The following is a 25074-nucleotide window of genomic DNA, read 5'->3' on the forward strand; positions in this document are numbered from 1 at the left end:
TTCCACAAATAATTCATTGTCTTCTTGTGAGCCGAAACACCTCCAATTAGAAAAATTTTCCTAGAAATGCTGAGAAAAACATTGACTTTTTCTTGGCTCTCTTTTCTATGTTGACACAATCCAGTTTTCCTCCTCGTCATTCCCGATCTCCATTGCATTTTTTACTCATCAACGACAACTTGATCCTCATCTGAAAAAAGATTTCAACTAGGAAGTAATGAAACGGGAATTATGTAATGAGTATAATTAAAGATGCATATATCATTTTGTTGTGTTCGGCATAGGGTGGTTCCTTTTTATTGATTTTAATCTCAATATCGAGCAGCTCCTGCTTCCTACGAGCCATCTTAACCCTAGAACGCCAACGTCCCTAATTCCCCACAGTAACGCCAACCATACGTAAATTTTACGTGTTCAACATTGGAAGAAAATGATAGCGTGAATTTCTCTGTATAGGTTATTAAACAATTTTGGTTTCAAAATATTTTATTTATACATAATTTTAATAACATTCAAATGAAAAATATACCTGCAGAAGGTAAAACAAAGAAGCTTAATATGGCATATAAAGTGAGTAATATTATTTATTGACATTTTGGACGCAATCATAACATATTTTTATCTGATGTTCTCCACAAAGTGCTCGTGGACAGACGTGACAGTAAGTTATCGTCATTCTTTTCTTAGCAGATGGACAGATGCTGCAGTATGAACGTTTTCCCTTTTGTTCCACTTTGGTTATTGTTGGAGCTTTTTCCCCCATCACATTTGATATACATTCCTTCAAATTTCTGGACAAGGTAGGAATGCTGCGCCTTGTTTCCTGCCAAGGCATGGTCAATTGTTCATGAAGTGTCAACATATACTTGAGTCTAGATGCTGGCTTTTTTTTCATAGCAGTCAAGTTGTGATTATAGATGACGTAGGAGTTCACTGCGGCAATGTTCATCATATTATAGAAGATACAAAGAGGCCAGCGCCGAGTCTTTCTATTACAACTCATGTTCTGGGACATTTGATCGAATGTATCCACCGCTCCCTTCGTGGAGTTATAAACATGTATAATTTCTGGCTTCGCAGTTTCGGGATTCAGGCAGTTCGAAGTATGCATCGTGGATAGCAATAAGACATTTTTATTTTCTTTCGGTTTATAGGAGATTAGAGTAGAATTTTTAGTAAAGACAGCCATTGTAGTTTTACACGGTCTAGATTTTATATCTAGTAGTTGTGGCGGTATCTGTGGTTTGTTTTTTCTGAGTGTGCCGACTACAGTCAATTTGAAAGGGGCTTCAGTTAGTTTATTGCTTAGAGGTATATTCGTAAACCAATTATCCATCGTGATGTTTCGTTTAGTTCCCCAAACTGGCTTAGTCAATAACTCGACATAATAATTAGCCAAAGGAGCTCCATTTGTTTTTGTTGATTTTCCAAGATATGGGCTTGCATTCAACACGTATTTTGTTGCCACATCACAGACCATTACGATCTTTATACCATATTTATTCGGTTTATTGGGTATGTACATTCTGAATGGACACCTCCCACGAAAACCAACTAGCTGCTCATCGATACACAAATATGCACTCGGTTTGTAATTTTCTGTGCAATTATGTATAAATTTATCCCATAAATCCGATATAGGAGCAAAATTAGATGCTGCTCTTCGTTCAACTCTTGTTGATTGGTCATCAAATCTCAGAGCATTTTGTAAAAAGAGAAATCTTGTTCTACTCATAGTAGCTCGATATCTGGATCCTGAGAATGAATCGTCGAATAGGAGTTCAGCTGAGAGGTGGTTGCTTTTCAAGGCGGCAGCTAAGATTAAAAGTCCAAATAAAGCCTTCAGTTCACTTATTGACGTTAGAGAAGTGGATGCGTTTTGTGTTTTATACTTTTCTTGCAAGACAACTATTCTTTGATTCGTATAAATTAGTATGTCTGACAGTACGTCATCGTTGAAAAATAGAGAAAACGCATCGAGAGGCTCAGTAAGCGCTTTAGCTGGGCCAACTGGACCAGGTCTGATATAAACCACATTTCTTGCCGGAGTTTTCCCCTTTTCAGATATTGGCGGTGTATCACTCCACTTATACCCATCTTTTCCAAAGAAATTATTTGGAAGAATGCTTTCTTCTTGGTTTTTCTCTTTCAATGGTGTTCGTCCTGAGCATGAGCTGACTGAGTGTGAGGTGGATGGAATAGCATCATTCGCTAATTTTTCTTTTTTTGCCGTCGATCCTTCGGAAATAATACCTTGTATTCTTTTCTGGCCCCGTCTCCATATGGTTTGTAGCTCCTCAGCGTATGAATCCTCATCTAATGGATCTGGAACATAATCTCTATCGGCAATGCTGTCGTCGCTGTCATAATCAGCATCTATTTCTTCCGGATTTTTTTCTTCTGAATCGCTTATATCACTAAAATCGCTTGCTGCAAGAATTTCCTCTAAATCCTTATCGCTTAATTTTTTTTTGGAACTTAAAATATCTTTCGCACTCATTTTCGCTGGAAAAAATGCACATTTATAAGGAAAAAAATATAACTCTAAAAATTATACTCACGTTTCCGCCAATCATACGTCAAAAATACGTGTTGTGATTTATAGGTAAACGCCAACGATACGTAAAATTTACGTGTGGATTTTCACTCCTAGCACTATAACACACTAAAACCGACTGATGTGATGCCGCATTCGGCGGCACTTATGGGTCTAAGGAGTGGGGAAAGCACTGGCGGGCGCTCGTCCCGCGGAAACAGATATCTAGGTTGTAATAGTTAGGAATTTAAAAGACATACGTAAATTTTACGTGTGTTGGCGTTCTAGGGTTAATCATTCCAACTTTGCCCTCTTTTCAATGTTCACGCATTCCAATTTTTTTTATAAATCAACCTTTTGTTATCATCATTTTTCAGTTTGACTTTTCTTTTCTTATTTGTGATTGTTTTTCTTTTATGCCGAAGCTCTGATTCTCTGCTCCCGACCACCACATCATCCTTAAAGCCCATTCGCTGTTATGTATCCTCACCATGGGCAACTTGATCCTCATCTGAAATAGATTTCAATATTTTTAAGTAGGAAATAATGAAATGGGAATCATGTGATGAGTATAATCCAAACCTGCCTATAGTATAAAAATTTTACAATATCATAAAATTGCCTCTTCAAAATGTTCCTTTCGTTGTCAAGAACTCTTATAAACTGATCGTATAAATAAGATAAAGATTGATCTTGCCACTTTTTTTATTATACGGCCTGATGTTGTTGGGTGAATACCAATCAAAACAGCTATACAATCCAAATGAGCTCTTGTTGCATATAAGCTTGGACAAGTTGATATTTGATTTATTGGGGACAGACATATTCCTCAAAAATGGGTTTACAAAGTAGACTGAATAAATATGAGTTTCAAATTCCAATTGGTTTTCGATATAAGGCAAAAATTTCATCACACTCTTTTCTCAATCTAAATTTTTTTGAAAAAAGTATAATCATCCAAATTATGGAAATGATCTGTACAATCTTATATCCTACGCATTTAAATTTTCCAGAATAATTTGAAACATAGGTAAACGGCAAACGAGACATCATCAGTAGTGCGAAGCGAATAGACTGGAGTTGATGAGTATTCCCATGTGGGAGTGGATTGTGCAGATGTTTGCGGAAGAACAGGTGTGCTTGCTGAAGACCACCCAGAGTGTGTGGAATTACTTGAGTGTAGAGGTGAGGGTGCAGAGGCAATGATCCTATCAATCAAGCTACACACTTCATTTCGGAAGGTCCTGTATTGCGTTGAGGTCATGTCTTCTACGTCCGGTACTAAACTTAACAAAAATTGTGTCCTAGGATTGTCGTGGTTTGGTCCCTCCTGAGTCTTTGATTTGATGTAATTTATGACGACCGCATCAGCATCAGTTGGTGTTTTCTTTCTTTTATTGGGGGGTGCTACTGAAGCTTGTTTTGAGTATCTGATAGTCTCGGTATTGATCGTAGTAACATTTGGGGATTCAGATTGTGTCCTCTGATGTGTAGAATCCTCACGCGTAGCATCCTGAGTGAGCTCTGTGTCGGATGCGTCGTTGGCCTCCTTGTTATTGTCTATTGTTTCTGGGACGCGATCTTTGTCTGGTTCACTGTACGCATTGTCCACCTGTTCATGTTTGATTTCCTGAAAAGCGGTAACTTGTTAATAGATGTATTATGTAGAAAAATTATATCAATTTGCCCTGTCGCTGATTAATTGGGTGGCCACATTTTTAGCATTTGAAGAAGTGATGAAATATTACTCCATTTCAAACACTCCTCACATCCTTGTGGTAAAGTTCCAGGCACTTCAAGCAGTTCCTTACCTTTTGAGATGTTCTTCAATTTAAGAAGTAAATTGGCCATAAATCGTTCTGACTGCTGTTTCAAAACATCCAGTTCTTCATAATTATATTCAAAATCTTCATATTTCAAATAGAATATAGATTGAAACATGGAATTGTCACCAGCCTTTTGTAAATCTGTTACAAAATCGTTCTCATTGAAGGTTTTCACATAACCTCGTTCGGATCATTACCTCTTCATAGAGTAAACAGCAGATTCAACTGCTGCTGGGTTGCGCTTTTTTGATTCAAGGCCCCATTTACGGGCTTGACTAGTGGCTGATAATTTCGTGTGTCTATGTTTTTCAACATATTCGCAGATAAAGAGCAAAAATGCAGACACATGACTGCATTTCCCCAAGGCTGACTGCTTGCACTCGCAAATGCCTTTCATTACTGCCCCAGGCCTTCTGGAAGGATGAGAGACACTTACACTTACATGAATATGTATTGTTAGCTTCCCCATCTTCAACATCACTTAGGTGATCACTACTCACATATTGGTGACCTCTTCTGAATGGTTTTACTGTAGTGACTGACTGGTCAGCTACTTCCAATATCTTTGGGTCATCATTCTCAACATTCTCACCCACTATAATATGTATAAATATGTCCTTTGTTGAAATACTGTGGAATATCGCAACTTGGAAACGTTCCTCATACAATTCCTTCAAAGAGGGATTCATCAACGTTACAGCTAGAAACTGACTTGGCATTGTTTTTTAAATCGTACCATTTTCGTCTATCAGCACCACTGAATATCTTTCCTTCATTACCAGCATTCACACAGTTCTGTATTCTGAAAATAAAAATGGATTTGTACTACTTGCATTGACTTAAAACGGGTAATTTTCAACAGGCTAAAATTCTACTTCGATAGAATTTCTCGTATCACTCAAATCATGTATAATGTATAAATCAAAACGAGATACGAGAAATAATTCTTGTAGCAACGCTTACTATTGTCAATGTGCTGGATAGCTTAGAAATGATAATACAAACTACAAGAAAACAAGAATGCGTTCTAGCGAAGATTATGCACATATCTAAATCTTTGAACATAACAGAGACAACCGAGACTTCAAACTAACTTCTAAATATTAGGGTCAATTGAATTCTCCATTTCTCTCTATTCCACTCAAACATACGCATAGATGGCGCTGCATTAAGTTTGAGAAGGCAGCGCGGGAAAATTTGAAATTTCAGCGGGTGATTCGAAATGCTTTCGCATTTAGCGAGTTACATAAAAGGTCACAATACTGCATGAAAAACTTTTTCATTTTCCAGTACAGAAAAAATATTTTACTGTAAAACTCTGATTGTTCTTGTTCGAGAGAAAACAATATAAATACTAACTCTACAAGTGGTAGCGGAATTTGATGATAATTCATCAGAAAGCAGTTCCTCAAGGTCGGACGAAGAAGATTATGGCATCTCTATAAAACAGAACGTTCGATCACGCATTCCTAATTATGAGAATGTTATAAGGAATTATTCCGATGAGGAATTCAAGAGTCATTTCAGATAAATATTAACAATAATAACTGAAACGAATATATCTACAATTAAATTCCCGCTGGATAGTCATATTTTGGGTGATTCTACATATGAAATCCATCAACATTTGATGACTCCTTATAGAAATAATGGATATTTAAGTAGGAGACAAAGGAATTTCAATTATCGTCATTGTTCAACCCAAATGGTAGTGTAAATGTGTATTGGGACTCTAGAAGGAAGGAAGAGAAGCCTCTTGCACTGTCTTACCATGACTAGGATCGCTTTAATGGCAAAATATGTAATCGCATGGTGTTTTCTATATAACATTTGTATATCTCGAGGAAATATAATGACAATTGTTACACTTTCTGGGAATCATGAAGGAAATATATTGCCAAATAATAACAGCAGAAACACTGGAATTCACAAAAGAGATACTATAATGAATACTTTGGCCATTTGAATAAAGTGTTGATAAGAAATAGAAATTTATTTATTTATTTATTCTTGAACATGCTCTCCACCCATTCGATTTCTATTATATTTTGTTCCTTAGAGATGGAATACGTGTATGAAGTTTAAGTACAATGAATGCTATTATGTCTTTAGGAAATCGCTCCTTTGAAATCTAACTTAAAACTAATCAAAAATACACTTCAATATGTTCAAAGCATTTATTTTCAACCAAGTTTTTTCGATATTTCTTCCAAAACACTCATCAATTTTTTTATTATCTGCATCCTCTCCTTGTGACGCCTATTTCTGTTGGCTTCATTAGCCTCCTTTTGTTTCATTCGTCCCTCCATCAGCGAATTTATGTTAGGCTTTGTAGACCCTGAAACCAATACAAGTGATATTTTGTTATCGATTCACTTTTCATATTATTCAACTCACTTTGTGCGCATGTGTAATTCCCAATAGCAGTTTCTCGGCTAACCACAATTCCGGAGGAGGATGCAGTCGAAACTGGATGAGCCCAAGCCTTCTTTTGAAAAATTTCATCTGTTATATGGAAAAATGCATAATTCATTCAAATTTGTATGCTTATTCAATTCCGGGATCGATATCAATAAAGGGTTACTTACATCTAGAAACTGCCATTGTCTCCTATCATTCCATTGATTCCATTGATGGACCTATACGTTTTTTTAAGCTCCTCAATTTCGAAGAGCACTGAGGCCCTGTCACCAAAAACCCCTTCTCTCTTATTTTAATGGCGAGTTCCTCCCATACTCTTTTGTGAGAAGTTTTCCCATTAACAAATTTGTCCTCAAATATATTGTGAGTTTCCAGCAGGAGAAGAGTGCACGGGGTATTCCACCTACACATAGAGACTGCAAAAAAATTAATGAGTATTCATTTAATTCAACACATTTATGGGAATTACCATCATCCACGTTTTCCTCGATATCAGCAGGAACAGCAGATTGGTTCGCCGGCACAGTTGTTCTCTCTGCTGAACCCGCTGCAGGGTTCGCTGGCACTGTTGCTGACCCTGCTGTTGGGTTCGCCGGCACTATTGTTGTCTCTGCTGCATCCGATCTCTCCTTCAAAGCTTCGGCCACTGATTGGGACGCAAACGCTAATTCTGAACAGAAAACACCAAAAATTTATATTTTAATTACATCATTTTATAAATTACATCATTTTATAAATTACATCATTTTATAAAAAATGAGTATTTTGAAGTATTACACGTCTTCTCATCATCCACCCTTGATATTGTAATGCGGAATACTTGTACAGTGCTTCTGAAAGCTTGAAAATAATACATTCTGAATTTCCATCATTACAACATCTTGTAACGTCCCTTTCTCCAGTATCTCGAGCGCCAGCTATTCTTTAAAGGGGAAAATAGCAAAAATAGTTGGTTTCCGCTTCTGACGTGTTTGCACGCCGGGCAGAAACTTCCCCCAACGCAGTGAAGTGGAAAAGGGTAAGGTTACACAACGGGTTGAAACTGAGGTTTCCAAATGAAATTCAGAAGGCTATCTTACCCCTGAACGCGGTAACGGATGGTCTGTCTGGTTCCTGACGGCCCGTCGGCACTCCGCACACACCGTCGTCAACGTTAACAGAAAAATTAAAAGCAATGAGAAAAAAAACTGTACGGCGGATATTCGAGAAAAAAAATGAAAAAGAAGCAAAAATTAAACTATCAGTCGGCGAAAACTACTCTGCGGCGAAAGAAAAACTGTATTCGCACTCAACTCGACGAATTACACCAAAATTCTACTCTCTTCGAATCGTACCAATTAATTGACCAGCGGGGACACATCTGATGAGGATGTGCCTCAGATGTCAAAAATCGGTAATATTCGCGTCGATGAAGATCTGTTTATCGGTGCCGGCAGAAAAAACTCGGTTATCTCTCAATTCAGGAGGTTTTTCACGGTCCGACATAGTTTTTTAGAACTAAAAACGGAAACGGTGCGGACTGCTTACAGTTCCGAACGATGTCGGAATCCTTAATTGAAAACCGAATTTCTTCTCAAGAATTAAAATTAAATAAAAATTATTCAAAACAAAAAAATTCATCTAAGACGGGTTGCATATTTCATTTAAAAAAATTCAGCTTCGTCATAATCTTTACCAAATAATAACGCATGAAAAATATTCTACAATAACACACTTACCGCTTTCTGCCCGTTTTTTTAATTCCTCCGGCACATAAATCTCGAACATTACATTTCGCTCTTCATCGAACACTTGTATGGAATCCATTTTAAATTTAGCGCCACGCGTTCACAAATGACCACTACGACCAACGAGCAGAGATGGGTCGTCGTGATCGAAAACTATGACGCCATCCGAGACGTCATCGATTCGAAGCGGGCGATCAGTTTACTAGTTTTTAGTTATTAAGCTCCAAGCGCCTTGAGCATTAGCAAATCTGGTCACAACCATTTTTTTATCAATGACTCTCTCGTAATTTATGTGCATTAGAGCTGATCCATTCGAGCAGTTTTCTGCCATAGTGCTTCTGAGCCAGGTCTTAAGTCTCCTTGGAAGAAAAACTGCGCTCTGCTTCTTCAGCTGTTGTTACAGGAAGTACTCAAAATATTTGAAGTAATATGTACAAATTTGGGTAAAAATCTTCGCAACATTTCTCAAGTGCTGATGAAGGACATGATTCGGGATCATTTGGTGTTGAAGTGATCCATTTTTTTCCATCTTTTTAATTCATTGGAGAGAAGACAATATTTGGTTCATCATTACCAGATATTTCTATTTTACTGTCAGAAAAATTACACAGGCCAACACACCCCAGGTAGCATAAGACGTACAACGGACGTAAGAGAAACGTCATTGCAGACGTCTGGTTCACCTATATTATGACGTCAGAATGACGTCTTAGTGACGGGCAAATGTCAACGTCAGCGGACGTCAATTGTAGACGTCATCGGACGTCAATTATAGACGTCATTAAAACGGCAACTTCAGACTTTTATATCAAAAATCTTTTACTGATAAAAAACAATACTTAAAGTTATTCGTTATTAAACATAAAACGTCATTTATTCGTAATAATACATTTTAATAAATCTAATAAGTTTATTTTAGGTAGCAAAGGAAAAGCTGCACGAGAGTTATCCGTTAGATGAAAAATAATACATTTGGTAATAATATCCTGAAAACTTAGCGCTTTAAATACAGATAAGACATCAACAATAAAAATTTGTAAATCACTAGACTCAAACGGATAAGAAAAGTTATTTCTTATTAAACATAAAACGTCATTTAAATAATAATTAATACATTTTAATAAATGTTATTAGTTCATATTATGTAGCAAAGGAAAAGCTGCACGAGAGTTATCTGTCAGATGAAAAATAATACATTTGGTAATAATATCCTGAAAACTTAGCTCTTTAAATTCAGATAAGACTTCAACAATAAAAATTTGTAAATCACTAGACTCAAAAGGATAAGAAAACAATGATTTATAAGATAAAAATTCTTTACAAATAAATACTATAAGTCCACCAGAATCTACCAGGATGTTGTGGATCTCAAAGATTCTATTTGACTTGTCAAGGCAGTATGAATTTCTAGGTGACCGAGCATGAATGGTAAAAGTCATATTTTTAAAACTGATTTTCTCATATTGTTTATACTTGGTGTATGTTGTTAACATTGGACCACGATTGTGCTCACATCTTGTCTTTAAAGAATCAGTAACAACTGCTGCCATATTTTTTTCGTTTAATTCATTGAAACGGCGATATAGTTGCTGCAAAGGTTTGTTAGGAGAACGTATCAATTTTTTTATCGCACCCAAATTGTTTTCAAAAGGAAATGCTGAGATATTATCTAAAACTCCATATTTTCGTGCATCATCTGCAATGTGAATTAAAGCGTGTATATTATGAACAAGAAAATCCACACCATATTTTTTTTACAATGTAAAACAAAAGTAATAATCTGTGAGCTAAATCACACCCTAGTTTTTCCAAATTTCTCTGAGACAATAAAATTGATATTCCAGAATGCAACAACATAAAATGTTCATAAACTGCAATATCAATATGATCTTTTAAAACAACGGGACCTAGATACAATAGGAATGATCTGAACTGTGTAGCTTTCCAGAAAGATATTTCGGATATTTTTTGAGGTTTTCTTATGAACTCATCCGGAAGAAAAACACTTAGATTGGTTAAATAATCAGAAATAAGGTTAATATCCCTCGCTGATAAGCGCACTCTATAATAGGGACCTCCACTCCAAGAGTTAATTAATTTTTTCATTACTCCAAGGCAGACACAGTGCATATAATCATTAGGAAATAAATTTATTAGATCAATAGTTAAATGAGTTAATGGTGATATAGAAATGTGGTGATCACCATCAACTTGTGCTAAAAATGACTGATTTGTTCTTTTTTGAGATGAAACGCTATCAAAGATCATATGCCCATTCACATAGTCACCAGAAACAGTACATCGATCACAAGATGAATAACCATTATGACCTTTAATGCACTTTATATATGCCTTGGCTGGTGCATCGCAGATAAAGCTATGAATTTCAATAGAATAAATTTTATTATTAAAATAGAAACCATTATTTAAAAGTTCTGAGAGTTCATTTATAAAGTCATTTAAATAGGAGTCTAAAGGCTGTGGTTTGCTCTTCCCACAAAAAACACCCACGACAAAACATTTTGGTTTAACAGATAAAATATTTTTAATAAGTCCCAGAATTGGCCAAAACTGAAGCGGTGAATTTTTATTAGAAAAAACCGGCACGCCATCAACATTAAATGCAACTTTAATACATTCTGAGTCAAAAGACGTATTATTGAGAAGAAACTGTTTTAAATTATTTGATAAACCTAAGTGAATATATTGGCCAGTGTCTAACTGCTTCTGGTCTGTTACAGCCACTGGAATTTTTAATAACGTTCGTGCATCTAAGGGCAATGTTGGATGATGTGGAGATAAAATATGTAATAATTCCGTAACACTCACATGAGTCAGGTTATTACGAAGTGCCCACTCTTTTAAATCGTTTTTTAAAATATTATCTTTTTGATAATTATTAGTAGATTCTGCTGAAGAACTAGAGGTATTAACGTAGTTATCAGTATTTGAGTAAGGGTCATCATCATCAAAAGAATAATCAGTATCTAATTCTGATAATTGGTTGTCGAGAGATAGATTTAAATCTAATGATGCATTATGTTCAATGTTAAAATCATTGGTCACAAATGTTGAATTAACAGAGATACACTTTGTGAAACATTCTCATTGTGTTTAAGACTAGTGCAAAATGTATTATTTTCAGGATATTGGTTGTCCAGATCTTTTAATGTAATTTTAACTTCTTGAGCAACTCTCCTGTACATTTGGCGATTGCCAACTACTTTTTTATAAAAATTTCTAGACATAGTAAAATAAATAAAAATCTCTTTAGCAAATCAACTCAAACTAAAATAAATAAAAATCTCTTTAGCAAATCAACTCAAACATGAAGTAAAATATGAAAAATATCAAGTTCAAAGAGCTCAAAAAACAAAGTAAAATAAATAGGGACCTCTTTAAAAAGTCAATAGTCCACGAACATAAGAAACTTACATTTAATCATTATTATTGTTTTGCTTCTTTTTCTTTAGTCCTTTCAGGGGCATGCTTTAACCATGTCTTAATGACGTCTTCTATCTCTCTCGTAGAACACCCATTACAGGTTAATTTAACAGCTCCTAGAACCAAAAGAAATCGAAATTTAATGAATTTGTAGTTTATTACTTTATCACAATTCTGGCCAGTAATCAGAATATATCTGGTGCTATGGCCTACTTACGTATAATTTCCGAATTAAGTTTTAATTCTGAAAATGCCTTCTTTGTATGACGACCATAAAAATTATAATCCTTGGCTAATCCGTCACTTAGTACTTCTTTTAAAATTCTACTTGTTTTGGAGGATACATCCTTACCACCAAAACCAGACCAATGTTTTACCTAAAAATATTTATATACCTATTTGTCTGTTGTACAGGGTGGTCTGCCATAAATTGACTCACTACCTGCAGCCGTAATTAAAGTTGCTAGGTAAAAAAGGTAAATACATAAGTAGTTGCATTATATCTAAGCTGTCAGATTTTTTTATCAAATTTAACAAATGGTTCGTAAAGGTCAAATTGTGACATAATTATCTCAAACTCAAAATATATCTGTAGAATCTACCTAGCACCTGTAATTACAGTTGCGGGTGGGGGGTCAATTTATGGCGAACCACCCTGTATACCATTTGTAATAGCACAATAATCATTCATGGGATAACTGAACTTTAATAGCAAAAACCAAATATTACTATCAGATAAAAAAAATTTTAATAAATCAAATACTTACAATGGCATGTGCACCTTCAGATTTTGATGTTAGGTAACCTTCAAAAGAAACAAGATCATCCAAATTCTTTAGAGGAAATGTAACTGGAAGATCATCCGGTATTACTGATTTTGCTAAGCTCTCTTTTTGATCCAATAAATTTAAAATTTTCTTGTTTTGTTGCTTTATTTCCAACAGGTTCGTCAAAAGGATTTCAAATGCTTGAAAAAATAATTCCATATTATGCTTGCCCATAAATTATAAAACAGAATCAAGTGAAAATAGAAGTAATATTGTTACTTTTTACTATTTTACATTTTTTATTTATTATTAAAATACGTAGATATAGATTTTTAAACTTTAGATACCTGATTTCGAAATTGCTTCTGAACCATTAATTATTAGTTCTTTAGCTGGTCGTATGGAATCGTGAGTGAGCTCTCTCACTTTACAAATGTTGATAGCCTTTGATGAATAATTACTACTGGTGCCAGCACTAGCACTACCTGCTTCATATCGATGATCATTTGGTGCTAGAAAGAAATGAGTTAAAACCAATAATTATTCGTTATATCATAAATAATAATATATAATAATAAATACCTTCAATATTTGGCCTCAGATTGTTAAGGCTTGGCGGCCGAGGAATAAAATTTTCTGAATATTCTTCATCGCTATCAAATCGAATTGGTCGAGTAACTTTTCTCTTGGATTTCAAAGTGATGGATTCACTGTCTTCACTATCTGTTTGTAAATCTGAAGTTAGTTCAGCAAGTTTTAATTTCTTCTGTGCTAACTCAAAATTGTCTGAAAGTTAAAAACATATGTTTGTAAAGGGCTTTTAAAATTTTCAAACAGTACTCAAATCAAATGGCAGTAAAATATTATATTATACATTGATAAGAGTGAGATACCTGCTACCTGATACCTGTTAGAGTTACATATATACCTGCTGTGTAATAACACTTTGAAATTGAATACAATTTCCATTTATCGGAAACTTCCTCTCCTCTTAGAACCGCTTTATTAAAGACTTTCGTGTCCTTATACGGAGGCCAAAACACTTCCCTTTTTCAATGGTGTGAGCCATTTTGAATGGACAACGGCAAGAGTGTCACCAAACTCCTCAGTGAACCCAACCACGGAAAACATCTTTTAAATTTAAATGTTTAAGATTTATTCAAACGGCGACCAAAAATTCCCATAAAACGATATACGGGATATGCGACACACAAACCAACAACGACGACAAGTATGGAGACCGCCGGCTACTTGGGACTACAAAACAAGCACATAACAACAAGCAACAAGTCGAAACTCGAAACGAGCGGGAAATGAAATTGTTGCGTGCGAACTGCGACTGCGCGACGCGTTGCACTTCGGCTTGCTTCGGCTTCAGTGGGTAAAATCGAATGGAAATATGTAATGTCCTTGTTGTACGCTTTCGATATAACAAGGACAAAATAATTTCGAAATAATTAAATACTTCTGATATTTTCTAATCTATTTTTCCGCCCATACACAAGGCCCTTCAGGCCTTGTTTGTGAGCGAAAAAATTATTCAGAAAAAACGAAATTATTTTCTGGCATGAACTCTGATATAGGCATAGTAGCGAAAATTTCAAAAGAAAAAAAAAATTTATTTAGTTAGCTTTCTGTTTTAGTTTTTTTAAATTTTAATATTCGTGTAGGTATTTACATGAATAACATAATTTTGTTAAGAAAAATAATCTACTCTGTTATTCCGTCATAAAATGGCAAAATAATAGCGTCATTCTAAAAACGTGATAGTGACGTCTAGTAATGACGTTCTAAGAGACGTCATTTTATGGTCACTGACGTCTAACGTCAGAAATGACCTAAAAAGTACGTCATTTTGACGTACCTTTGCTACCTGGGACATTTTGGTGCCTGCGATTTTTTAACTGTTCCTGAGTAATTTTTGGATGCAGAATGTAAAAAAGTTCTCAGATTTTGTCTATCAGATCTAGTTTTTGAGATTTTTAAAAAAAATTGTGTATATAATTTACGTTATAACTGTTATAATATATAATATTACTATTAACAGTTAAAAAAAACAAAGACACATGGATTTAAGTATTTATTGCAAAAACTTAATTTACATAATTACATTAGTCACTAATTACATAAAAATTTTCTTTTATACGATTTTCTAGAATGAAGTTTACTAGGGCAGTCTCGCTGAAGGCTCCAGCAGTAGTCCGCCATCATGTGGCTATCCCATCGTCCTTGATAACGATCTTCCATAGTTTTAATATCCTGATGGAATCTTTCCCCCTGTTCTTCACTACAATCACCTAAGTTTTTCGGAAAACGATCTAGGTGGCTGTGGAGGTAGTGAACTTTTATACTCATGTTACAGCCGAGAATATTAAAATTTGAAAGCATAGTTTCCACTAATTCTACGTAATTCTCTGCTTTATGATTGCCAAGAAAATTTTGTACTACTTGAACAAATGAACTCCAAGCGTTAGATTCAGTCTGGTTCATTGATGTGGTGAATTGTGGATCTTTAACAAGTTGTCTTATTTGAGGACCATCAAATATACCAGCTTTTAGTTTTTCCGAGCTAATGCCAGGAAATTTACGTGACAAATACCCAAAACAATTTCCATCTCAATTGAAAGCCTTCACAAATTGCTTCATTAGGCCTAGCTTGATATGCAAGGGCGGAAGTAAGATTTTTTCTCTTGAAACCAAAGGTTCGTTGGTCATTGTATTCCTTGAATCATGACATCTGTTGAAGGCCAATTTTCGTTAACCCAGTGCTCATTTTTAGCTCTGCTGTCCCAAAGGCACAAAAAACAAGGATATTTTGTATAACCACTCTGCTGTCCAAGGAGGAAGTTAATCATTTAAATCAACACAAATTGACCACTGATGTTCTTCGTATTTAATTTTTCTCAAAACTAATGCTATTGTTTCATATTCTTCCTTCATGGTAGTAGAATGACCAATAGGAATTGAGCCATATTTGTTACCGTTATGTAAAAAAACACATTTGTTGTCCTTTATCAGAAAAAATATACCATTTAACCTGTAACGCGTATCTCAGAAACTAGAGCTGATAGAAAAAATCTGGTGGCATTTTTGGAATCAGCACATTAAAAACATATAAAATCAGATGTTAGATTTCCGGCACCAAATTTTTTTTTCATTTTGTTGGCCTGTGTTATTTAACGTTGCCGGCTTTTTTGATAAGTGAGGAATATTTGGATGCCAATTCATTCACTCCGATGGCTATAGAGAATTTTCCACCACCCATCCCGAAATAACCACTAGATGACAGCGCGAACAAAATTCTCGCGAATTACATTGACATTCAATAGATGGCTGTACTTGTAAGCTTCATACATTGAACTCTGAAAGTTCAATGGCTTCAGATAATAACCTTATTGGCCCAATCTTATTTTACTTTTTACTCGAACAATACTTGAAAGTTCTATGTGTCGAATGATTATGAGGGACCTCTTGAAAAAGCCTTTGGGGGGCTAGAGCCCCAATAGCCTAGATGCATACCACCCGCCGATACGAATATCGACAGGAGTTACGATCTGAATGAGCTAACCAATATGCCATCGTCAGGGTCACCAAATGGAGTCAAATGTTTTATAAGTTGTATAATATCGATTCATCAGAAGCGTCCTTGAAAGATCTACAAAATGAATTTAGCACTTCCTATGTCTAGTGTTTCCGAAAAATGGATTTTTTCAAACCGTTCCAATATTCTTCTTTGTTTTCAGGTAAAAATATGTTCAATTTTATGTTGAATTTCATGAAAGACATCAACGAGCACCACGGAGTATCGCCGGCAGATACAGCACTCCATATTGCCATCGAAAGAGGATTTTTCAGAACAACGAAAAAAATATTGGCAATGAATGCCGATGTCAACAAGCTCAACTGCGGATACGACGAAACCCCACTTCATCGTGCCGCAAGATACCAGAGAATAGAGCTCATAAATTTACTTATTGAGCATGGAGGAAGCATGGAAAAAACGGATACGGGAAAGCAAACCCCTCTTCATTATGCTTGTTATTTCTATCCACAAAATGAAAAGGTTGTTGGGAAATGTATGGAATACAATTCTTTATATTCTAGAACCATGAAAGGTTATACTCCGATGCACACATTAGCCTCTCGATCAAAAGAAGCAACAGCTGAGGCTGCAGCAATAGTGGAATCTTTCCTAGGTAGAGGATTTGACATGGAGACAAAGGATTACCGAGGACGCACACCACTCGTATCATACCTTGAAAAAAAACGTTGGGCCAATGGCTTTATTATTATTGAGAAACAGTGCCCATCTTGAGATAACCACAGATGATGCTATTCTTCTCTTACGTTATATTTCAAGCACAGAAATAACGGACGAAATGAGCAGGATTATTCTCAAATTTATCGCCTAGGAAGTTTCCAAGGGAACAAAAATTCTCGAAAATCTGAAAGAAAGCTTGAACGGACGGGTGAGGACAAGCAATTATTTGAAAACCTCGGACATTCGAAGTGGGTTCTTATCCAATTTATGGTCCAGACATTCTTTACAAGTTCACAAAAGGAAAAAGGAGGTTGAAGATGATGACTGAAAGTGCAGACAAATTGAATAGAATATACGAGGGGAAATTACCACCACTTTGTATGGGTATAGTAATTGATTGGCTCTCGATAGCTGATATGGAAAATTTAAAAAAGTGTGCATTAGGTTAGGTATATTGAAATGTGAAGTTAAATATCAAAATAAACAGTTTGACGCCGAAAGGCAATGAAATTTCGTAAATAATTTTTAAATCTCTGTAAGTATATTTCTGTGATCATTATTCAGATCCCGAAACTGGCTGATTGATACACAAAAGTGTGACTTGTCTGAACCAGTTTGAATGTATGTACTCATTATAATATGATTTTTATGTACTATATGATGAAAATAAAACAAAATTTAAAATTCAATATGGTGATTTTTTTCAAAACAATTTTTAACAGTACAACCCCCCCTTTATTTCTTGCAACCCAAACTTTATCTATAGCAATCTTTCCTCCTCAGATATAACATCCTATAAAACCAGAGGTAATGTATGTCAATCGCAAGGGTTATTATTCAATAATTGTTCAAGTCTTTTTCGTATACGAAATATCACCCACGTCTTCCAGTTCTCTCATTATTACCATAAAAATACCAATAATTCAAAGAACCTAAATTTTGAAACTAAGTTGGACGCTATCTAATGAATATTCGAACGTTTTGTAAAATTAAAGTATTCTTCATATTTCCTCGTATAATTTACAGTTTTCGAGTAATTTGATGTTCAAAAATTAAAAATATTTGTGATATTCGGAAAATTAGGTACTTTGGCTGAATGAAACTCTGTTTAAGAGATCCACAGATGTGCACATCAGTGGATCTAGTAGTGTCATAGATTGAGCTTGTTTTTCTGAAGGGAATTTTGATTCTCTAGGGGTGGCATACATAGCTCGTTATGAAAACTTAAAATGGTGTTCCTTCAGACGTCAAGAATCTTCTGTTGAAATATTTGTACGAGCCAAAGACTTGAATACAGACTGGTTATTTCTTTGGTCATAAGATCTAACATAGATGAATAATTCTGTTGCAAACGGACTTAAAGCAGAATATTTACAACTAACTTACCCTTGTTCCGTAAAATCCTCTGAATAATGGTTCCACCGCATCTAAGTTATTATTATTATTATTACAATGACAAGAGTAAAGGTAAACCTATAAACTCAAAATAAAAAAAAAAATACAATATGAAACTAAGAGTAACTCAAGAAGTGATGAATAAAATCTGAATGTTGAATTGATTGGTTGAAAAAAAAAACTATCGCTGTCGCTGGCTGGACCATCCATCCAGAGAGTTCTTAAAGGAGTTCACTGATCGTGACGAAACAATCCTATCCGGAAGTCGATTCCACGCCTCAAACACTCTGTTGGGGAGGAAGTTGAGCCTCGGTGTGGTACTGAATTTTTCCTTGGCAAGCTTGTAACGGTGTCCTCTCAATAATCGGTTCCGGTTGAGTGGGAAGAGGTGAGTCATGTCCAATCCAAAGAGGGAATGAAGTGCTCTGTAAGTTATTATCAAGTCTCCCCTTTCCCTGCGCTCCAAAAAGGAGGACAAACCAAACAACCGCAGCCTTGTCTGGTAGTCCGGGCGATTTCTGCCAAATGGTATACGGGTATTCCATCGCTGCACGGATTCTAAAAGTTGCTGGTCGCCCCTCAGATTAGCCCACCAAACGGGACCAGCATACCCGTAGTGTAGAGAGTAGCATATGTAGTGTAGAGAGCCTTGCTTGTTGCTATATCACATCCAGGGAACGTTTTAGACAGTTGGTAGGTAAATTGTCTCGCTCTTGACACAGCAGTTGAAATGTGCTTGGACCAACTCAAATCATCAGTGACGGTAACACCCAGGTCGCAATGTTGAGAGACGCTACGTATTCTCTGCCGGCCGATATAGTAGGGAATCTTAGGGTTACCCCTGCCGATATGAAGAATGCAACACTTTTCGACATTTAGAGGCAACAACCACTCCTCACACCACTCGGAAAGCCTTCCGAGGTCATCCTGAAGACATCCCGTATTAACTAATGGGCAATTATAAAGTTTCGTGTCGTCAGCAAACATCGCGCAATTTGATCGAAAAAGTCGAGGAAGATCAGAAGTATACAATAGGAAGAGGAGAGGCCCCAAAACTGAACCCTGGGGGACCCCACTGAGAACACTCACATCTGAGGAGGAAAAATAACCACCGACTCTCACCCGAAAAGTACGGTGGGACAGAAATGATCCGATCCAAGAAAGCAAAGGGCCCCTCACTCCCAAGTGTTCAAGTTAACCCAGGAGTCGGCGATGGGGGACACGATCAAATGCCCGTGCGAAGTCGAGGTAAACAACATCCACCGCTTTACCAGAATCAACCCACCTGGTCCAATCGTCAACGCAGGTCAATAAGTTTGTGATCGTGGACCTACCTGGAAGAAACCCATGTTGTTCATTGGGGATTATATTATTTTGCAGGGCAAACTCCATCAATCTATCACTGATAATTCTTTCGAGCACTTTGCAGACACTGGATGTTAAACTTGCTGGTCTGTAGTTGCGAGCCGAAAGCTTGTCGCCCTTCTTGAAAATAGGTGTAACAGACGCCGACATCCAATCCAAGGGTAGCGAGGATGTCCGAAGAGAATAGGAGAATAAAATGGAGAGTGGCTCGGCCAAAGCATCGGCGCAGGAATGAAGCAGCTGTGAAGAAATGCCATCACGACCAGGGGAAGAGTGCTTCTTTACCTTGGAAAGGTAACCAAGAACCAGTTCTCTGCTCACGTCGACTCCCGATATCTCATCGTCAGTACGTGGAAAATTAGGACTAGGAATAAAATTGTCGGGCTCTGTCAGAAAAACGGACGCAAATGTCTCGGCCATTACATCAGCCACCGGAGTAAGATTCTCGCAAGGCTCCTCAGAAGAGTCACGTACGAAGGGTATTCCCACCTTGCTTGCTTTAAAGGACTGCCACCATGTTTTAAAAGAAGGCATATCATGGATTTCTCTCTGGAGTTGTGTCGTATCTTATCGCCCATCAACAATTCCAGAACAGTTTTTCTTCTATAATGCAATGTGTCAACATGGAAATCCAAATGCGGCAACGTATGCTTCAGAAAATTGGCCATATATAGTTTCAACGGACCAATTATATCTCACATTTCTGACGAATTCAATAGATGCAGTGGCGGATCCAGCTCTCGAGAAAGGGGGGGGTCACGGTCAGGTGGATTACATACCCGCCAATTGATTTTTTGGAGACAAATCAGCACCCCCAAAATAAAATTCTGATGAGGTCTTACACAAACAAGAAGTTTATTTGATTTATTACAAAAACAAAAACTTAATGAGAATAATTACAAAGTTGAAACTAAATAGCAAAGGGAATTTTTCTATTTCTCCTTGCAAAACGAGTGATGACTTCCTCTACATCAACAGACATGTCATTATGGATATGAAGTAGCGCTAGTCCAATAAGTCGTTCTTCTGCCATCGAAGCTCTTAACCATATTTTGAGCCTCCTCAGAGTGGAAAATGACCTCTCTGCCGTTGCCACACTAACTGGTAGTGTTGCGAGTATAATGAGAAATTTTCTCACATTCGGATACATGTCAGAATCACAGTTTTCAATAAGATTATATATCGTCTGTGGAATCTTCTTCTCTCGTTGCCATTTCATCTTCCATAAGCGATTTTCATTCGTAACGATTGAAACAGGAGAATTTTCTAATAGGAGTTTGTACTCATTTACCAACTCATTAACTATTTCAATATCTTCATTTTCATTTTTTGAATGAACGACTTTGAGTATGAAAACTCCTAATTTGAATAAATTCATTACTTCAGATGGCAGTCGATCCTCTAGATCGTTTATTATTGAATCCAGAAGAGGAATGTATACAGACCTGCGGAAATACTCTTCTGCAGACTGGACAGGCTGATTATTGGCTCTGTGTATTTGTATTTTGACTATTCTAGGGCATTTAATAGTCACATCTAGCTGCTCAGCGACTTCCTTCGCCTCTTCAAAAAGCTGTCGGAAAACTACGTCCGCTTTTTCCCTTTTTTCTCGTAGTACACTGATCGTATCTTTTATGGCATCCGTAGCTCTTTTCAAATCAATTGAGCTGGTTTGTAATATTCTACTTAGACTCTGTTTCACCACTTACTGTTAAAGTGGCAGATAAGCTATCCACAACTAATCCACCAGATAAATCTGAAAATTGTGTTTCACAGGTGTCTGTTAGGTTATCCTTACTGTTAAACTGTCGAATATTTTGACTGAGAGATCGAATGGCTGATAAAAGTTCATGTGCCAGATAACGTCACTCCGAACTGTCAAAACTTCGAGAAAATTTTGCTCTCGATCAGTTTATCTCGAAGGTATTTCGTGAACGTTTGCAGACGCAACACCAGATTTTGTGATAATGGATCTTTTTGAGTGTCTTGAAGATGAGAGTGACTATTATTTTGCGAGCTTATCGAGGCCTCGCAAACGTCGTGAAATTAGAACTAGAATGGAACATTTTGAAAACTATGATGACGAAGAATTCAGGTGCCGATTCCGACTGACGAAGGCATCTATTAATTACGTTCTGTCTCTCATAGAGGATGACATAAGAACAACAACTAACTTGTAAGTACCTGCACATTCATATAATTTCGTTATATTGTGATAAAAAATTGCACTTACAATGTGATTGAGAATATTATTATGTTGTAATAAATGTATGTTATTTTTTTTTCAGGAACTCTGCAATATCTCCAGTGAATAGATTGCTACTCACACTTCGATACTATGCAACAGGATGCTTTCTTAGAGCTGTTGCAGATTTGAGTGGTGTCAGTGCAGCATCAGCATGTAGAATTGTTGCAGAGGTTTCTCTGGCAATTGCAAATTTGAGAACCGAATTTGTTAAATTCCCCTCAAATTTACAGTCTGTTATACATGGATTTTATAGCATAGCCAGATTTCCAAGAGTGATAGGAGTTATTGACTGTACCCAGACCCACATAACAATAAAATCTCCAGGTGGAGATAACGCAGAATATTACAGGGACAGACATGGTAATTTTTCAATGAATGTTCAGACTGATGTAGACCATGAATTGAAAATCCTCTTCAATATGCTGAGAGTCCTCATTAAAATATTTATCTCCTGACATAATCGCAATGTTCTGAAGCACAGCACAAGCTACAATAATGCTTTGCACTTTTGAAATATAAAGTGTTATTTTTTTTGATAATACTGGAAACCTGCTTTTCCATACACCATAAGATCTCTCTACTACATTCCTCGTCCTGATTTGTGATTCATTGTACAACCGTTCTTGTGGGCTAGAGGGGTTGTGGAGTGGCGTCAGCAAATAACTTGTATTTTCATATCCTCTGTCTCCTAATATTAAGTTATTATTGAATTCTCTGTTCAGAAGCCGCTGTTTCACTCTTGAATTATTGAAAACTGTCTAATCATGACATGAACCTGGCCATCTAGCTACGACATCCATAATTGAGGATCCACAGCATAATGAAATCGAAAATGCTTCAGGAAATGATGTAAGAAGTATGCTTATATCGGAATACTTCGCATCATTATTGTAAATAATAAGGAGCACAATATTTTTCATTAAAAACTGTATTGGAATTTGTTTCTTTATTTATTTATTATCTCTTTATTGAATATTCTCAACTTGTAAATATTGAACGATTTTTGGGTAATAACATCAATGAAAATGTGGGTCCTATATTGTTAATTGTTAATGAAATTTCACTTAATTCGCGGTTTTATTATTGCATGAGCATACATTTTTGTTCTTCTCAATCTCCAATAAAAGTGCCTTCTCTTTCAAATCATACAATTTACTTTGCTCTTCTTTCATGCTTTTCTGCATACTTGTTTTGTGCAGAATTTCCTCTCGCAACATTTTCATCTGTAGCTCATGGATTTCCATTTTCTGTTTTTCTTCCAGAATTTCATTCTTCTTTCTCTTCTCCTTCAATTCTTCTTCTAATACCTCTTTCTGCAATTCCACCAAGGCAAGTTTGGCTTCACCCAATTCATTAAACACCCTTTTCTCTTTTAGTTGGCCTGGAAAATGAGTAAAATATGTTCGCAGAAAAAAAATCAATAGAATACTTACACAAAGCAGGATGTTTTGTTGTTTTTAGGGAAGCAGGTTTCCATTGGCTCCATGTATTTTCAGTTGCTTCTCCTTCTATTGAATTTGATGAAGGAACTGATGGAGAAAGAGGTTTTTCTTGTTCCGTTTGTCTATGATTATCACCTGAATCGCTATGCTGCTCCATGTAAATAACTTTTATATTTGGCTCCAATGGCACAAATCCTTCAGTTATATTCTCTTCAATAACTGACAATAAATAAATATATCACTGCAGATATTATCATATATTATAATGATAGCAAGTACTCACTAATTTGATCAGAATCACATATGCTCTCTTCCCCTTCAACAGATAATAAGATCATTTCTTTGACTTTCTTTTCTGTTTCTGTATAAGGTGGTGCTTCATTTATTCCACCACCTGTCTTATATAACTCGGCGCGGATGGTACTAGCTTTTTTTCTGGTATTTTTTTTTTATCGCCTCATATTTAATTTTGAGGTGCTTCGCATCACGGAAAGGCCCTAATCCTCTACTATTGAAAGTCATTTCTATATCTTTCCACGCTTTCTTCTTCTCTTGCCAAGTCACAGCATCACTTTTTTTGTCCTCGATTATATTTTTACGCTCTGTTATAATCGAGACGAGAGCATCGGTATCCTCACGTGAAAAATTCACATTTCTTTCCCCTTTTTTTTAACATGCTTTCACATTCACTAAAAATTCACCAACCAATTTGAAAATGATAGAAAAATTTGAATTTTGGATATTTCAAATCAGAGCATAGAGACATGAGAAAAGTCTTCATAATTCTTCTTCTTCTGTCAATGTACTTCATAACTGACTAACTCTGTCCTCATTCTATGCTCATTTATCCTAATTTCAATCACGAGGACGGCGTTGCCAAACTGTCATTCAGTAAAATTTTCAGATAGTTAACTAGCAGATAAATTACTTGGAACTTGGGCGGTGATTATGATGTTAGCATATCTGCTGAATACATATCGAACACTTTAACAGTAAGTGGTGAAACAGAGTCTCAAAGACACAGTTGTACCTGAAACATCAAATATGATGAATTAATAGATTTAACTCACAGTTAGATTTTCCATATATGACACAATTACTAATTGAAATTTGCAACTCATCATTTTAAGAACGAAATAGAGATAGTTCATCAGAAAAAAATGAGCAAAAAAGATATAGGTATTTACCTAAAACATCACACATGCAGACAGATGATATAATAAAGTCTGAGCTTCGCAATGTTCGGAGTTAGCAGTGTGCGTCATTAGTAGTTTTGCCGTCTTGCGATGTTGAAATCGTTTCTAGGGCTCTACATATCTTCAACAAGTTCTCTCCTTGGAATTGCAGGTGCCCATCATGCCGCTCCACCCAACGTGTCTCTTGGCAGATGCATTGGCGAATGCAACAACTTTTCTCATTGTACCTGAGGTGTTACGGCAAGAAGTCACTTTCGATGACATGGCTAAAGAATTATTCAAAATGTGATTGCTGCATGGGCAGCGTTTGGCATGAACAGCTTTTTTCGATAATTCTTGTACCGCTCCCTTCGTTGCTGAAGACATAACTGAGCAGCTGTCGGTTCCAATACCCACACACCATTTTAAATCAACATTGAATTTGGAGCAGAGGTTTTCAACGATAT

At 36.2% G+C, this 25074-nt stretch overlaps 6 protein-coding genes across 9 annotated transcripts; 2 read left to right on the plus strand and 4 right to left on the minus strand.

Annotated features, from left to right (window-relative positions):
* Positions 1-455: 455 nt before the first annotated feature.
* On the minus strand, positions 456-2824 carry LOC123320470. Its single transcript, XM_044907802.1, has 2 exons — positions 2562-2824; positions 456-2505 (listed from the first exon to the last, which is right to left on the minus strand). The coding sequence occupies exon 2, from the start codon at positions 2498-2500 to the stop codon at positions 581-583; it is 1920 nt and encodes a 639-aa protein (XP_044763737.1). The 5' UTR covers positions 2501-2505; positions 2562-2824; the 3' UTR covers positions 456-580.
* Positions 2825-6525: 3701 nt separating this feature from the next.
* Positions 6526-9225, minus strand: LOC123320478. Of its 4 annotated transcripts, XR_006538767.1 has the most exons (5): positions 8502-9225; positions 7253-7453; positions 6951-7199; positions 6760-6867; positions 6526-6700 (listed from the first exon to the last, which is right to left on the minus strand). XR_006538767.1 is itself a non-coding variant. In XM_044907809.1 (4 exons), the coding sequence occupies exons 1-3, from the start codon at positions 8587-8589 to the stop codon at positions 6976-6978; spliced, it is 513 nt and encodes a 170-aa protein (XP_044763744.1). In that variant the 5' UTR covers positions 8590-9225; the 3' UTR covers positions 6526-6867; positions 6951-6975. The 4 variants fall into 4 exon arrangements, 2 of the variants coding, with proteins under 2 accessions (XP_044763744.1, XP_044763743.1); XM_044907809.1 differs by having other exon boundaries at positions 6526-6867; XR_006538766.1 differs by having other exon boundaries at positions 6760-7199.
* Positions 9226-9412: 187 nt separating this feature from the next.
* LOC123321098 lies at positions 9413-13730 on the minus strand. The gene is made up of 5 exons (XM_044908600.1): positions 13615-13730; positions 13304-13507; positions 13069-13233; positions 12722-12921; positions 9413-10206 (listed from the first exon to the last, which is right to left on the minus strand). The coding sequence occupies exons 1-5, from the start codon at positions 13688-13690 to the stop codon at positions 10180-10182; spliced, it is 672 nt and encodes a 223-aa protein (XP_044764535.1). The 5' UTR covers positions 13691-13730; the 3' UTR covers positions 9413-10179.
* A 2742-nt stretch (positions 13731-16472) lies between these two features.
* On the plus strand, positions 16473-17036 carry LOC123321099 (poly [ADP-ribose] polymerase tankyrase-2-like). The gene has a single exon (XM_044908602.1). It carries the CDS (start codon positions 16473-16475, stop codon positions 17034-17036), a length of 564 nt encoding a protein of 187 aa, XP_044764537.1.
* A 4575-nt stretch (positions 17037-21611) lies between these two features.
* On the plus strand, positions 21612-22445 carry LOC123321100 (putative nuclease HARBI1). Its single transcript, XM_044908603.1, has 2 exons — positions 21612-21918; positions 22031-22445. Exons 1-2 carry the CDS (start codon positions 21710-21712, stop codon positions 22443-22445), a joined length of 624 nt encoding a protein of 207 aa, XP_044764538.1. The 5' UTR covers positions 21612-21709.
* Positions 22446-22745: 300 nt separating this feature from the next.
* Positions 22746-23873, minus strand: LOC123320482. Its single transcript, XM_044907814.1, has 2 exons — positions 23716-23873; positions 22746-23651 (listed from the first exon to the last, which is right to left on the minus strand). The coding sequence occupies exons 1-2, from the start codon at positions 23768-23770 to the stop codon at positions 23344-23346; spliced, it is 363 nt and encodes a 120-aa protein (XP_044763749.1). The 5' UTR covers positions 23771-23873; the 3' UTR covers positions 22746-23343.
* Between the last annotated feature and the right edge of the window lie 1201 nt (positions 23874-25074).

The sequence above is a fragment of the Coccinella septempunctata genome, chromosome 9, assembly GCF_907165205.1.
Source record: "Coccinella septempunctata chromosome 9, icCocSept1.1, whole genome shotgun sequence".
Lineage (NCBI taxonomy): Eukaryota > Metazoa > Arthropoda > Insecta > Coleoptera > Coccinellidae > Coccinella > Coccinella septempunctata.